A 15,985-nucleotide genomic window follows, 5' to 3' on the forward strand; every position below is an offset into this window, starting at 1 on the left:
ATTACATGTGTTATTTATTTGTTTGGCCTTTAGTTCTGTCTGGATTTTCAAAGCTGCAAATCAGCACGAGTTCAGTTAATTATGTTGTCACTCATCTACCAGGCAATTACAGCTGTCCATCATTATCATTTCTGTGATAGAAGCCCTGCAAAGGGTTCAGATTTCAGCAGAAATAGAAACCACACACTTGCCCAGCATGACCCTTGTATCACAGCCCACTGTCCCTGAAGGACCTGCCCTGTGACAGGGCTGTTACTGCACAGGGCTGTGAGCGCTGTGTGGGCTGAAACAACAGCACAGCCAGGATCTAACTGTGCCAGAGGACTCAGGTGGAGAAGGCTTGAGGGTAAGCACTGTTCTCAGCACCTGTAAAGCCCTGCTGCATTTGACCTTTGGGTGTCTCATTTCCCAAGGTGTGAGGAAGAAGGGCCAGGCACAGCTGGGAGCAGATCAGGGCCCAGTTCAAAGCCCTGCTGCAAAGCTCAGTGCAGCTGCTGAGCATCCTCCCTCCACCCTCAGCAGACTTTTGCTTTCATACCTCTCTCCACACCCAGATAAAGATTCTTGGAGGATGCTGTTGCACATTGTGGGACCAACATAAAAGAACAGCTTTAAATTTCATCTGAGTTATTAGTTAATATGCAAGAACTAGCACGCTGGCATGGGGTTTAAATGTAATAACTGCTTATTTCAGAGCAGCAGCTTCCTCATCTCCCTCCCACCTGCTTCCCCACTCTGTGGTTTAACAGAGCTGCTGGATAGTGGATGTGTCCTGTTTGTGATAGAATTACAATATTTAGTTATTTGGGTGACAAAAGTGCAATGGGTTGTTCAGCCAAAGACATGTTCCCTGTCTGTAGTTTGATGGGTGTCTTGTTCAGCAGCAATGTCAGTGTGAGCAGCACTGTTCTCATCAACAGCAGCTTGTTCTCACTTCTGCTCTGCCTTGCAGCTGGGCAAAGAGCTGGTTTGGGGAATACTTTCAAGCTAAAAATAGCACAGCAAGGCAAAGTGCTGAAAGAACAGATTCTTCAAATAACAGAGCGAGTGGTGCAGCTCCCAGTGCCCCTCCTCTGCTGAAGGCTGAGGAGAGCTCCAGGCAGTGGGTACTGGAGGGTCTTCCAGGAGAAACCAAGTGCTGGGTATGACCTGGTCACATTGTGCAGGTCACTGAAAATGGTTAATAACATTCCATTGTAAAGCAAGAGATTTTCTTTCTTTTTTTTCCCCCTTTCTTTTCTCTCCTGAAATAGGAATGGAGCTCTGTGTTCCCACAGAACAAAAAAGCAAAAAGCAAAGCTACATATCTACTGCTGAAATGATACTAAAATCCACTCTGATAGCAACTGCATGAGCAGCAGGAGGGAGTCTGAAATATGCAGCCAACAGAGGCAAATCTCAGCCCAGTGGTGGGGACTGCCACTGACCTGAGACTTTCCTGTCCTAGTGGCAGTTGTGTACTCCTGGGTGCTTACTGGATTATGATAAAAAATAAGAAAAGTGGGGGAAAAGGTAAGAAAATAAAAAAGCTAGATTTTTCTTCACTGTCTGAACAATCCCTAATACAATGTTCGTGCCTGCTGTCCTCCAGAGAGGCTGGGGCTGCCTTGTCAGCCACCTTTGTGCCCTGTACAAAATGAAATGTCTGTAGGCTCGTGACTCAATTTCCTGGGAAGCCAGGAGTGCAATTCCAGCCATGGCACTCAGCGAGGACAGGGACAGGGTGACAGGGAGACATGTCAGTTCTGTCTGTAGCTCTAGCTCTGTTTCACAGGGCAACAAACAGAGATATTGTCCATGGATGGAAGTGTCTCAGTGTGTCCTGGCCTCAGCTGGGATGCTCAGGGCTGCACTAAGATCCTGCAGTACTGTGCACTTAATCCATAAACAGTTGCCCCTACAACAGATGCCACTGCAATGTGCAGCTGTGGGATTTGGGTCACTGGAAGAAACCACAGCTGGATTTGCAGAGCACAGACAAAGTATTGGTGTGTGGGGGCTGTCAGCTGTGTGCCAGTTCTCCTCCTCCCCCTCACTGGATGCAGCAGGATGTGAGAGTGGCCCTTCTTGCCATGGGTGTGAGCTGCTGGGAATTTCCCCATGAGGTTGGGAGAACATCCTTCCCTGTCACCTGGAGGTGCATACCAAGGACCCTTTGCCAATCTGCAAAGTCTGGGAGGTGACAAATAAACCTCTGCAAGTGGCTTTGCAGTGGGGATTTACCCCAGAGCTGGGGGTATGGAGCTGTGACCCTCCTAACGCAGCAGCTCCAGGCAGGAGGGGACATGGTGTGACACTTTTGCAAACCCTTTGTAGTGTCAGGCTTGATGCCAAGGAGCAGCTTTCTGAATTACTGAAGTAAATCAAGGCAAATGCAGCACTCTCCAAGTACTCTGTGTAATCCCTGAAGGAAAAACATAAATGACAGCAATTTGTGGCGCTGCAGCTGCTGCTGGGCCAGGCAGGCCCTGCTGGGAGCTGTGTGTGGCTGCACAGCTGCTCCCAGGCTGCAGGAACCTCGCTGGGAACGCTCCCCTGGCGAGGCAGCACCTTCCAGTTCTCGCCTGTCACTCACCCACACAGCCTCCAGGGATGGGGGATCCCTGCCTGCAGACAGCGTTTCACCATCTGCTGCATGAGTTTCTGTTCCTCTCGTGCACACTCCTGCTGGCCCAGCATTTTCCAGGACAGTCAGACCAGCAGCTCGGCCTCACACTGTCACCAACCTTGGCTGGCCAGAGCCATACCAGCCTTTGTTTCCAGCAGGCTCTGAACCCTGCTCTTTACTGCACTCTTATTTGCTTTTAATATTTTGCTTCTTTCAAAATTTCTCTTGAGGTTATCTGTTGGTTTTTCAATACAAAGAGCGTTCCTGCTCTCAGTGCAGAGTGAAATGAGAAATTCCATTGACAGCTCAAAGATGTGGTCCAAAAAGTCTGTAGGAGTGTGAGTCCCCTGGTCTCAATAATCATCAATTTTGTAGTTCTTTCACCAGCAGCTCTCACAGTGCTCTGCAAAGCTGGTCTTTGTGGTTATATCTGTTGGACAGATTAAGACAATGTGGCAAACTGTCTTGTCTGAAAACCAGATTTGCAGTCCCTCTGAGAATTTATTCACTTCCCTGTGCAAGTGGTATTTCAGTAATTCTGTTTTCCTTTGTTTTTTAAATTGGACAGGGTGAGGAGTATGACTTGTCACTTGATGCCACTGTGACACTGAGTGCTGCAGACAGGCTAACTTACAGGAAAATACAGGCAGGATTTGAGTTTTAAAATGTCATCCTCATATTCTGCCTCCTCTTCCCCAGAGCCTTCTGGGATCCTCCTTAACTCTGTTTAGGATCCTGTGTTTAGCTATGGTCACGAAAATCCAAATAGAATTTGCTGGCAAATGTCACATAGAACAGAATATTCTGATCTTCTGAAAACTGAATAAAATGTAAGAATTCAATTATGTAACGTTATGTTTAGAAGTTACAGCTGTGATTTGTTGTGGTACAACACGAACTGTCACTGCCAAAGCTCAAGGCTGCCACACAAAACCTTGGGGAGGGCTCTCAGGAAAGGATCCCCTGGTGCCACCTCCGCGATTGTCCTCAGAGCTGTTCCCTGCTGAGGAGGGGCTGCAGCTGGGGAAGGGCAGGCAGAGCTGAGGGAGCTGGCAGTGGCTCCCAGGCTCAGACAGGTCCTGGCTCTGTGCACACACCTCCCTCAGAGCCATTTCCCTGCCTTTTGCAGCTGCTCCTGTCCCTGCAGCTGGTGCACAGCAAGGCCCAGCATTGCAGTGCTGGGCCTCTCCCCACCAGCACTCCCTGCTGACCCTGAGCCTCCTGCTCCCACCACCCCTGGACACGAGCTTGGCCTTTCCACACACTCCATTCATTCCCTGTTACCTTTTCCTTCGTGGTGTAAACAGGCTGATAAAGGGATTTCTGTAAGTTAAACTGCACTACACCCATAAATAAAACTTCCCTTACCACATCAGTCCTGGTTTGTTTAACCTTCTCTTGAGAAGGAGGATTTTTCCCCAGCTGGGTGGTATTTGGAAGTGCTGCAGCCACTCCCAGTGATGATTCTAACAAGGCTGCAGTGTAGCCTGGCCAGAATATGGCTTTTGCAGACACCCTCAAATTAGGCTGATCTCTGTGCAACAGGCCAGCTGCTTTCTGCAGAGGCTGCTGAGAGGGCCTGGCTTTCTTTTTTTTTTTTTAACATAATTTCTGAGAAACTAATGAAGTATTAATTCATTCAGAATTTAATTTGCTTAATGAATATGATCATCTCAAGCAAATGACACTATGACACTGGTGGTTCATCTGTGATCCATGTAGTCTTGGTTTTGAGAAGTTTTTTCCTGCAGTGAGGCACTCAGGTTTTATTCTGCTCTTTGTTTCTTGCCTGTATTCAGCATAGCTTTATGAAAGCAAAGTGACTGACACATCTTTGCAGAACAATGGACTAGCTAGATTGCAGTACCTGTTTCTAATGTGATTTAAGACTCAGATTTTGTCAGCTTGCTGGTTCTTGTTTCCCAGTTGCCTTGATGTCCTCTGCATAAGTGGACTTTCAACAGAGGAGGTCCTCAACCTCCAAAGGTGTGGTCAATTTCTTCTTAATTTCACTAGATAAAACCATGAGCAAGGATTGATAAACCTGTGAGTGCTTGGTTTTGTTTGTTTTCTGGTGTTTTCTATGTGAGAGCTAAAGGAAAAGATAGAAAATAAGAGTGTTTTCCAGAAAAAAAAAAACACTCTCCAGAGTCTGGGGAAGTCAAGGAAGTGTGCTGGGTACTTAGATGAGTTAATTATCCTGAAAAACAGATACTGAAGGAAGCTTGCAGTACTCTGGCTGACTGAAGTAGCTCCCAAGACCTGGTTATCCAGCTGCAGCTTTCCAGCTGGGCACAGGCAATGGAATCAGACTTGGCTAGAGCCATGCTTTAATAATTGATACAATTGCACTTCATCTATTGAGGAAAATCAGTGACCTTCTGTTCTGACCTATTTTCTCTCCTTCCCCCACTTCCTGTTTTCTAAATATTTATTTCTTTCATTTTTCTCCCCCCTCACCTTCTCTGAAGTTATTTCAAAAACACAGGAACTGTGCTAGACTGACCCAGTTTTCCATATGAAAGCAGCAAGCCCAAGCCTGTGATTCCTGGAGGAATTGAGATCCTGAATGAACCAGGCCACAGAAGTTGTGCTCAGAGCTGCAGGAGGAGGGAACTGTAGTAACTCACAAAATCTGGTGAACCAGAAACTGCAGGGTATGAATTACAGTTTCCTTGGATCACATGTGCTGAGGCACAGTTTTCTTGGAAGAGAGCCCAAAAATATGATCAAGTTCTTCATGGGAAAGCACAGGTGATTCATCTGAGAACCCTCCCCATAAAACAGGGATAACTCAGTGCTGTGCCCCAGGGACAGTGTGTGCAGCTGTGGCTCTGCACATTAAGGAGCTTTTTCTTCTCCAAACCAAGCCACATTTCAGATTTTGGGGGAGAAGTGACCATTTAGGTATTCTGCAGGCAATCCACTGCAACAGTCATGGTGACACTCATTGATATCCAGTCTGCCTATAAATTTTGTTAGGTTTAAAAGGCAAGTGGGAGGAGAACCTCCAACTTTACCCCCCTCTTTAAAAATTTAAAATTTTTTTAAAATCTCTTTACCCCTCTTTTTAAAATTTAAAAATTTGGCTTTATAAATTTAAAAGGCAAGTGGGAGGAGAACCAACACAACATCCAAACGTTACCCCTCTCTTTTGTTCTCAAATGCTTTGAAGTAGCACATCTGAAATGGATGTGTTAAAAAAAAAAAAGCAGCCAAACCCCTTTCTGTCTGAGACTGTGCTTATACAGTTCACAGCCTTTCAGATACACACTGTCCATCCCATCTGGCTTCTGTTCCAACTAAGTGAAGTAAGTGCTTGGCTTTAAGTGTAGAAAACATTTTTCCTGAATTTCATTAATAGATCTAACCCAAAAAACCATAATCCTAAATCCTCTCAGTGACACAGTGACCATGCTTATACAAAGTGAGGGCTGCTATTGTGAGTGCCTGAATCCCTCCCTGCCCAGCCCCTGGGTTATTAGGAGCTCACAAGTGTTACAGCACCTTGTTCTGGTCAGCTTTTCATCCCACAACAGCACAAATCACTGTGACAACCAGAGCAGCTTACTTTGCTCTCTATCGATTAAGCTCTGCAAATTAAATTAAAGTAATTTCTTTCTGTAATTACTTTTACTGCAGACCCACACAAGCTCAAGGACCTGAATCATAATCCAGTGTAAGGTGAAGCATTACAGAGCATTACTGGCATTTTATGCATTTCCTTTTTGCTTTATGACTGCTTGTCTCACCACAGGGGTTGAGCCCAGATCTTCAGGCGTGGGGAGGTGCCCAATTTCTGGGAAGGGATCTCAGCTGAGCATGAGCTGCTGGTAGTGGGTGGGTTGGCAGGGCAAAACAAGTGCACTGTTTTCTTCCCAAAAAAGGCTTTTTCCTTATTCAATGACACTTGCTTAAGCAGTTTTTCTGCAAGTTTATTTATGTGATTATACTGCTCTGTGATACTTACAGCTTTCTGCGCTCTGATTTTTTTATTTCTAGTTTCACTTGTGCCACTTATGTCAGATCTATTCGAGGAATTGACTCTGTGTCCCAGAAAAAGCCCTGTATATTCCTATCTGTGTTTCCACCTGCTGCTCTGCTCTTCTCTTGCCTGCTGTGCTCTGACCTGCTGCCCTTGCCTTCACTGTGCTGTGGAAAACAGATTTGATTAGGAATTCCCAGCACTGGAGCCAGGCAAGTAGAATAGAGCAGTGGAAGGAGATAGTGTCTTCTCAGAAGACAATCTTTAATCAGCTGTGCCCTGGGAATTTGGAACTTCATGTTGTTGCCTGGCAGAATTTACAGCCTCTGCAGTGACATTGCCTCATGTTTGCACAAATACTCCCCATTTTCAGCAGGAGGTGGATGCTGAATCCTCAGCAATACAGGCCTGCCCTGGGAGCACCTCTGGGTCGTGTGCTTGTGCTCAAACCAGGAAATAACCCTGGACAAATGCAACCGTGGTTCAACCCTTTATAAGTAAATTAATGTGTTCAAAAATTCTTGCCAGACCAGCTGTGGGCTGGTCTGAGAGAGCAAATTGCTCATTCTGGTTCAGCTGCAGATCAAGGCTTTTGCCCTGAGCTGACTGGGTGCTCCATAATTAATTGTACAAGTGCTGCTGAAGCAAGGAAGCACCTCTGGTTCAAGAGCTGCTGTCCAGAGGGCCTGGTATGATCACACACTCGGGGAGCTTGGCAAGTAAACCTGACCAAGGGATTGGTGTTACTAAGTTTGGTTCTATTCTTGGAGTTTAATACCTGCAAGGGAACAAACCTTTCTCAGCCATTAGACAAGAGGCCAGCGTTGTCAAGGTACAGCATGTACAGATGCACTTGAACCCTCTCTAATGCTCTATTTGAACTGCACTACATCTCCCCTGGACTTCACAAGCCATATAAACAGGAGGCTGAACTTACTCCTTGCTCAGAGACCTTAATGACACTTGAGTCTTCTCCCTCTCCTCCTCATTTTTACCCTTGAAGGCTGTCTCAGGAACTCTGGCAGCAGGCACTAACCCCCAGCCCCTTGACCAGGCCTGTCACTGTGTTCACAGCAGGGTTTCCAGCTGTGTGCCACTGCCTGACACCAAGGAAGAGCATAGGGAATATTCCAGCCTTGGAATCTGGACTTCTTAATCCTGGAGGCAGCATCAAAAAGAAAATCTCAGCTTCACTTGCACCTCCTTCATTCTTCCTACTGCTCCCCCCTCCATCCCTCACAACATCTTTCTTTTCTATTAGCCTGAAAAGCAGAGGCCATAACTGAAAAGGGGCAAACCATAAAAAAACCCCAAATCCTCACTGAGCACATGGGTGCTGTGCACACTCCTAATAAAATCCTGCATCCATGAGCAGGTCTGACAGCAGCTGCATCACATCTTGCTGGAGCAGAGTGAGGAGACAGGAGACTCCCTTGGCTCCCCACGCCCACAGGATTCAATTGTGGCTCTATATTTAGCTCCTGTCTGGTGTGAGAGGCTGAGCCTTGCACACACACCCACGCTGAGCTTGCTGAGGTTATTTTTAGCATCAGCAAGATGCTTACCTGGATAGTTCCTGAAATGCATTAAATTGTACACAGCCAATTAGTGCTGACAGCTGATCTGTTCTTTGTATCTGCCCCCCTCGTCTTTCTGTCTCTGGAATGAATCTGTGTCAAATCTTCCCAGCCTTCTGAAATTAGGGCAGTTCCCTGGTTTTTAGTCCAGTGACCAGGAGTTGGAGCACAGCTGGAGATTCATCAGAAAAACCTTGCTAATCCCCAGGTGAGCTTAGCTCAGTTCAGCATCTCCTAAACTTCTGCATTAGGACTACAAGTAGTCTGTACATGTACCCACTAACCACTTTTTTTGGTCAATCTAAACAAAATGTTCCCCAAAGTTCTGTGCATTCAGCCCAGTTTCCTGCTGAGTGTCACAGTCTGAAGGGCTGATGGCTTTTCAGTGAGCAAAGCTGCCCTGAGACATTTCTGTGGAGAAGTGGCACTGGATGTGCTGTCCTTGGGAAACATGGCACAGCTTTTGTGCTGTCAGTAGGTGAAACTGTCTTTGTGAGTGCTCTGTGCTGAGCTGTGGTGCTGTTTTGCTTTTAGACTGCCAGTCTGAAGTGCTTTTTGCTTGGTATTGTTCTGTCTCCAGCAGCACTGTGAACTTCACACTCTGTTACCTGAGGGACAAACCAGGGTCTCATCTGGGTGTGCTTTTGGCTACATCTGCAGTTCCTGGGTGAATCAACTCAAAAATGCTTCTCCAGGAACCTCAGGGCAGCACCACACCTACAGAGTCCAGATGTGGTAACAACTGAATAAAGAGGCCTCCTCTTCACTTCTTGTTGCCAGGAAACCTTGGTCCAGCATCATCCACTTTCCTGAGCCAATGTTTTCACTGTGGTAAAGATCAGCTTTAGGTGCTCAAGTTTTGGCTCCTCTCTGTGTACAAAAACCCTTTGTTCTTCCTGTCTGCCTCCTCTGCCCACATTTCTGTATTTAATTCCTGTCCCCATCATATTCTAAGTGCCACTTCATGCATCATCTGTACTTGTACAAATACCAGAGCAGGTGAAGCAGTACACAAAGTGAATATTACAAGTATAATCTTTTCAAGGAATTTGTATTTTCATTGAGACATTAAGTTATACTGGAGTGTCTTTAACCATGGTTACATTCTCAAGAAGCACAAGCCGCCCAGGCACTTCAAACATCAACTTTCTAAACAGCCAGATATCAAATTTAATTAAACAACCTTTTCCTGAGTCACCCTTCAGTCTAGCAAGTGTTTCACTCCCCCAGGTTTCAGCTGAAACCCCTTCTAGAACAAAGTGTGTCTGTGAGACAGGAAGCAGATACTGCAAACAATCCTCTTGCAAATGTCTTTTCTGCCTCGTGACACGAAGAGCTCTCGATTCACTGAATTCCATGGAGGGCTTATTATCTGTGCTCTGAACACACAGTAATGGAACCAAGACCTGTAGGGTGCCCTGTGCCTAATGCACAGTGGAGTATTCCAAGAGTTCACCATGCTCTGGGGCACTGGGCATGCATGGATTAGAGAAGCACTACAGCATAGGGAAAACTGGAATACTGCCATTTTGGAGGGAGGAGGAGAGGAAAGTCCACGTTTCCACGGCAACAAGTGGTAGATTAAATTGGCTGGGAGCACAAAATACAGGAAATACACTTTTCAAAAGCAGCGATGCACATAAATGAATCCTGGAATCTCTCCTCATGCCGCTGTCAGTCAATAATAATTCTGAAGTCGGTAGATTTGCACTGCTGTAAAAGTAGAATTTGTCTCAAAATACAGAATATCCCAATCTCTCTTTTGAGATGGAATGAATGGGAAGGTGAAGGAAAATAGGGGTTTTAGCTTTGACTTCATAAACACCCATCAGAGTGATAGCAGAGTAGCTTTTCTCAGCAGGTTCACAGCTGCTGCTGAAATGTGTTACAACCAGAACCACTTAAATAATACAGTGGTTTTGAGAAGATGCTCTTCTTTTGTCTCCCCGTTTTTAAAGCTATATAAACACCATTATTTGGTGTATTTTGCACACTATCTATGTCAGTACATCCTTCCCTCCAGAGTACAGAGTGAGGCTGTGTTAGCTGTGGGGCTGAGGCAGTTTGCTAGAGAGATAGAGATCATCAAACCCCTGCAACTGTGCTGAAAAATATCGACCCTGTTAACAACTGCCTGGTTATGTGCCATTCTTATGCAGTCAGCCATTGAATAACTACTTGCTGATCTGCCCACAGATCATTCTTTGTGCTAAACACAGATCTACATCCTGATGGTACATGTGGATTTGCTGTTATCTAAGTGTTGCTATTGCAGCAGCAGTGCTGCTCTTTTCTGCACAGGTAGTGGCAAAGTCCTGGAGAGAACAGACATTTCTACTGATCCCATCTCCCAGGCAGCACTTCCCACCCCAGCACGGCCTTCCTTAGCTACAAACCTCCAGGCTGTCACACAGAGACCGTGCTGCACAAGTACCAGTGAAATGAATGAGTGCAAACACCTCAAAAGCTCATCCAAGAATTTCACTCTTCCCAGTTTGGTTTCATTTCCACATCACAGCCAGGCTCTGCTCCGAGTGTGGGCTCTGGGGTGGCCTGGGTTTTGTGAGGTGAGTCCTAATCAGAAACTCCAAAGGGATATCCTCTAGGGCTTTGGCTCTTTGGCCTTTGCCACAATTCACTTTTACTTTGTTGGTTGGCTGTTGGGTTTTTTGGACACCCACTTGCTTTTCCTGGTGTTGTAAATATTTTCCTGCATTCGTCCACCACCTGAGCTTGTTTGCACAGTCGTGTTCTATTCTGGTGGATGAGTTAAGAGCTGAGCTGAACTCTGCCAGCACATATGTGCTGGAAGTTGTGTGGGAGACTGCTCCCAATCTGTTTTGCCTTTTTTCCTGGCTATTCCAGCAATCTCCGTGCCGTCTGTTCCCCGAAATGCGCTCAATCCTCCACATTCCAGGAAGAAGGAACCAAATTAAGGCCTGACTTCCAACACTTGGAACAAAGATGGCTTTTAGCCATCCTCTAGACATCACCAGTGACACTGATGGGCTGCACCCCAGATTGCTGCCTGAGATCACAGCAGGCAGGGGAGGCTCCCTTAGCTGCATTCACCTACACACAGCAAATTTCCTGCCTCCTGGTGGTGGCCAGTCCCTGTCACCTGTCCAGCAGTGTCCTCTGCAAGTCCTTGTACTGGCATTTGACTCTAGGGATGCATCCCTCGCTGCATTTCTTTAGGCTCATTATTAAGCAAGACAAATGGTAAATGAAAATAAAGAGATAAAGGCTGTAGTTACAGCAACTGAAGCTGCAATTTCATCAGACCTTTCAGACTAAGAGAAGTCAGGCAGGGCTGAAAAGAGATGTGACCTTGTAATCATTTCAGCAATAGGAGATGGGGCTGGGTATGACAATCTTCTCATTCAGTGAATACTTTGTGATGCTTGAATTGGTTTTAGGGATGCAGTAGGGTGGAAGCCATTTTTTGTGTATTTTAAAGCAATCAAATTAGGCTCTTGATATATGAAGAGATCTCTTGAGTTATCAAATGGCCAAAATAATGGAATTAATGATAGTTGGGTGCAATGTGAAATATTTCCCTGAAGTACATGCACAAAGCTTGTAAGGTCAGGGTGATCAAGACCCATCTTTGCTTCCTGAAGTGATGGGTGTTAATGGAACACACACCTCTGATCTGCTCTGCCTGCAACTCTTGGAACTCAATGTGCATTGTAGGGGGACCTTTTCTGCTTGTCTGGATGTACATGTTTTCTGTGGCAGGGTCTGTCACCTGCACTGAGTTGTGCAGCCCCTGGCACAAAGCACTGCTCCCCTTTGGTGCAAAGTGCTGCTGTGCAGGCACTGAGCCTGGAGGGACAATAACTCCATCTCTGCTGTTGCAGGGGCACCGTGAAGGGCACCCAGAACCTCCTCTGTGTTCCCTCAGCAGCTTGTTCCTTAGCTGAGGGCAGGAGTGGTGAAGGCAGAGATGTTCTCCTCCATAAACTCTGGTCCATTAGGACTTGTGCTCTGATCCACACATTTGTTCTCATTCCCTGTCCCCAGAGGTAAAGTTTAATCAAAAGCATGCACATGAATGAGTTAGTCTAAATATCAATAAACGTTTCTTTCAGGAGAGGCTTGAGATATTTAATATTTAATAAGCCTTGAAAATGAATTTCTGTTCATGTTTCCCAATTTGTTTCCAAGCATTTTGGCGGTGAGCAGCGCTCGCTGTCCCTGTGTGGGCAGCACTGCACAGATTATTTAACAATCCACTTTGTCTCCTCTAAAATATTCATGTTTGCAGATATCCAAATGCAGCCCTTAAAAAAGCACACACAGAACCCAAATGGTGCAGCCTGAGCCTCCCAGTTACCTTCAGCCTTTGCTTCAGGCTGCACACCAGAGTGATGCTGTTTCTCTCACAGCTCTCCCCTGTTGCCCTGGTTACTGATCAAACCAGAGCATCCCTGCTGTGCTTGCAGCTGGACTCACACCTTCCCCAGGTGAGGGCAACGCTGCTGCTGCCTTAAGGCACCAGTGCAGCAGCTTTCCCTTGGGCAAGTAAATGTGCAGCTCTAACAATTGCCTTTATGCTCACATTCAGCTCGAGCTGGAAAAGCCAAATCTGCTTGATAAAAATTATACTACTATTTTTGTTAAAGCACTGGGTTTTCTGGAGGACCTCCAAATCTTGATTGCAGCAGCAGAGCTGCAGGTAGATTTGGCAGGATTTTGTCTCCCAAATTGACTTCTGTCTTGTTTTCCCTTGAAATCAAGGCAATCCTGACTGAAGAGAGAGTTAAGATTTTTTTCTCCAGTGGCTGATTGACAGCTGAAAATGTGCTGTATTGGTTTGTGGATGGTTCCCAGCAGGCAGTGGAGCTGGGGGTGGGTGGCAGTGCCTCTGACAGGGCCCAGAGGATGCTCCATTGTAAAGGGAGGCTCCTCCCTGTTCTCATTCACAACACTTACTTTGAGAGTTTCATTTCAATTTGCTGCCGGATTTCCTGTCTTTCCTCATCTGTTCTCCTTGGGAAAATATTCCTGTCTTCCAGCTCCTGCTTACTTGGTCTGTTCCGTAGCTTTACTGCCAGCAGCTCTTTCTTGCATTTTCTTGGCAAAGTACCTGGGACATGCATTGAAAGGAAAGTTATTAGAAAGGCAGCTCCTGGGGATGGAACAGGAACTTCTGGAGAGAGGAATGGCCCAGAGTGACAGTGATCTGTGTGCTGCTGTGCAAGGAGCATTTGTACATATTAATGTCAGAAAGCAGCACTGCAGCTGAGCAGGGCTCAGACACAAAACCCCTGCAAATGCAGAGGGAAAATATTCCTCAGGCATGCAAGAACTGCAGTTAAATCTTTGTTTCATCTTGGGAGCATGGTGTGAAATAGGAGGTTCATTTGTTTTGGTTCCTTTTTGCTTTAAAGGGTTTGGGTTTTTTTAAATTTAATGCCTCACCTTTTCGAGAGAAGGTCACCTCATCTTTAAAGAAAATGACATTTAATTGGTATTTTTGTTTGGCATTTGAGATAGGATTAAAGTCTATTTTTTAAAGGATGCTCTGGAGGTTGGCAAGATTCTAAATCCTAAATAGGTTCTCATTCTCAAATACTGGGGTTTTATTTGTTAGGGATCTATGGACCTCCTTTTTTATTATCACTACTGATCTCAAATTTCTTTATGCAGAGGGAGGAGTCTATATAGCCTCCATCCCACATTTATCTGTTGGAAAGAGTGGAGCAGAGTAATTTTGGTCTCCCTGTGTGAGCAGTGAAAAATCTCTTGGTAGTTGCATTGATCTAAAGTTAAACTTTTCAGAAACCATAATCAGCTCAAAACCCCTTTTCTGGAGCCTAAAAAGCTGTGCCCTTATTTAGCACCTTCCTTGAAATGCTCTCACAGTCTGTTGCAAGCATTAATTAAATTAAACCACACAGCCCTGTCTGAAATAGCAGATATACATTTAACAGATGGGAAGGGAAGTGAAATGATTTGGCTGCTGCCACCCAGAGCCTTCTGCTAACTGAATATCTGACTCCATCAGGAGCATTTGGCTCACAAAGCCACAGACTTGGGACTCTGACAGGGTTTCTCACCACACTGGGAGTGGGTGCAGAGGAACCAACAGAATTCCTGCTGGAAATAATCTGAGGGACATTCGGGGCTAGAAAACTCCTGGGAATCCCTGCACACGTTCCCAGTTTCACCTGAGTGTTTTAGAGAGGTCAGAGGAGGAGTTTGGCCGTGTCAGGAGGTTTCTGTGACATGGAGCTCTGTGTGTCCATGGGAGCTGCAGCATTAGCCATGCAGAGTGTCCAGGGCAGGGCACCCTGGGGGCATAAAAAGCAATATAATCTATAGGATTTCTGTCATTGACTTTAAAGGAAGTGGGGTCAAAATTCTTATTAACAGTGTCAGCTCCCTCTGTCAATCAAAGGTGCACTGTTCTTAATGAAACATCATTCACCAGAACAGGTTAAAATGCAAGTATACATGCAAAATCTATATATTAAGAGAAAATAAGTGCACATGAATAAAACAAAAGTAGAGAGCAAAGAGAAAGCCCCAAGCTGTTCTTCTCCACATCCACTTTCAGTATCCTGAGGCAAATTCCTTCCTGATCACTACCTCAGTAGAAACTGAACCTGCAAACACCCTTATTTAAGTATTCTTTTTCTAAGGGTTATTTTTCTGTCAGTCGGGCACATGCAGAGCCAGTCTGCCCCTGAAGATCTATCTCAGGCTGGATTGTTTCGTGATTTATCACACCTCAGCTAGGTCAACAAGAAATGCTTGGGAAATTCACACCCTTTTCATGTTCAGGCTCCAGGTTCCTGTAAAAACTCCCTGTTTCAATTCAGTCAAATCATTACAATTAATGTCTTGTCTGTTTACTGTTCTTTATATCATATTCACTGTTTTATCAATCAAATAGCAAATCCTAACACTGCCTGATGCTGGACAGACCTTGATTGCACCAGTTATCAGTTGTGGGCTATGTTCTGGTAATGGTGTTTTTAAAGCTCATCTTGCCTTGTGTTTTCAGAGGTTTCAAATAATGATTTATTGAGTAGGAATAAAAAACCAAGGCATAATTCCTCACTTTTTCCAGACTTATGTGACATGTGTGTACCTCCCTGTAGCCCCAGGGCTGTGGCACAGTGCCCTGTGGTGGTGGCAGTGGCAGAGCAGGTGACTGCTAAGGCAGGACAGGGATTGTAAAGCAGCTCAGCATTAATGGATAGTTTTACTCCCTGACTTGGAAACCAGCCCAGATCTCTTCAAACCAGAAAGAATCTGGAGATGTTTAGGGAATTGTTCTGGTGCTGTCCCTGGGAACACTGGCACCAGCAGTGCCTCCACACCAGAAATGCCTTGGGAATGTCCCAGCTTGCTCTGGGACATCAGTCCATCCTCTGTGCCAAGCAGCAGTGTTGTTGCAGCCACAATAATGCCCAAATATCTTTAAAGCAGCTCTGGTTTTCTCAGGTGCACCAACCATCCCCAATACACCTCACTGTCCTTCAACTGCAGGAATTTTCCAAAACTCGACCACTTATTGTGGAAAGCCCAGAGCTGCTTCTAGATATCACTGAAACTTGTATAATAACCAGTATAACTTGTATAATAACTTATATAATAACCACTTGTATAATAACCATCATAATAATGAATAATTATTTGTTGAATATAGAGAGATTCACCTTCAACAGTTAAATATTCAGATTTGGGGTTGCTTGTTGGGGATAATGTATTTTTCTTGCCTGGCTGCCTCTAGCTCTTAGAATTTTTATCAAAAGAGGCCACTTTTACACACACAGCCAGAAAAAGTAGAACTTAAAAGGT

The 15,985-nt window shown here is 45.4% G+C and overlaps 1 protein-coding gene across 3 annotated transcripts in view; it reads right to left on the reverse strand.

Moving 5' to 3' along the window:
- The window catches only part of PHACTR3 (phosphatase and actin regulator 3), a 100,180-nt gene that overhangs the window by 15,955 nt on the left and 68,240 nt on the right, over positions 1 to 15,985 (reverse strand). For all 3 annotated transcript variants that reach the window (XM_071447074.1, XM_071447075.1, XM_071447076.1), the window contains exon 8: positions 13,109 to 13,262. In XM_071447074.1, the coding sequence (XP_071303175.1) occupies positions 13,109 to 13,262 (154 nt within the window). The remainder of the gene's footprint in view (positions 1 to 13,108; positions 13,263 to 15,985) is intronic.

Source organism: Agelaius tricolor, unplaced genomic scaffold, assembly GCF_023055355.1.
Source record: "Agelaius tricolor isolate 1412-34295 unplaced genomic scaffold, bAgeTri1.0.p SCAF_23, whole genome shotgun sequence".
Lineage (NCBI taxonomy): Eukaryota > Metazoa > Chordata > Aves > Passeriformes > Icteridae > Agelaius > Agelaius tricolor.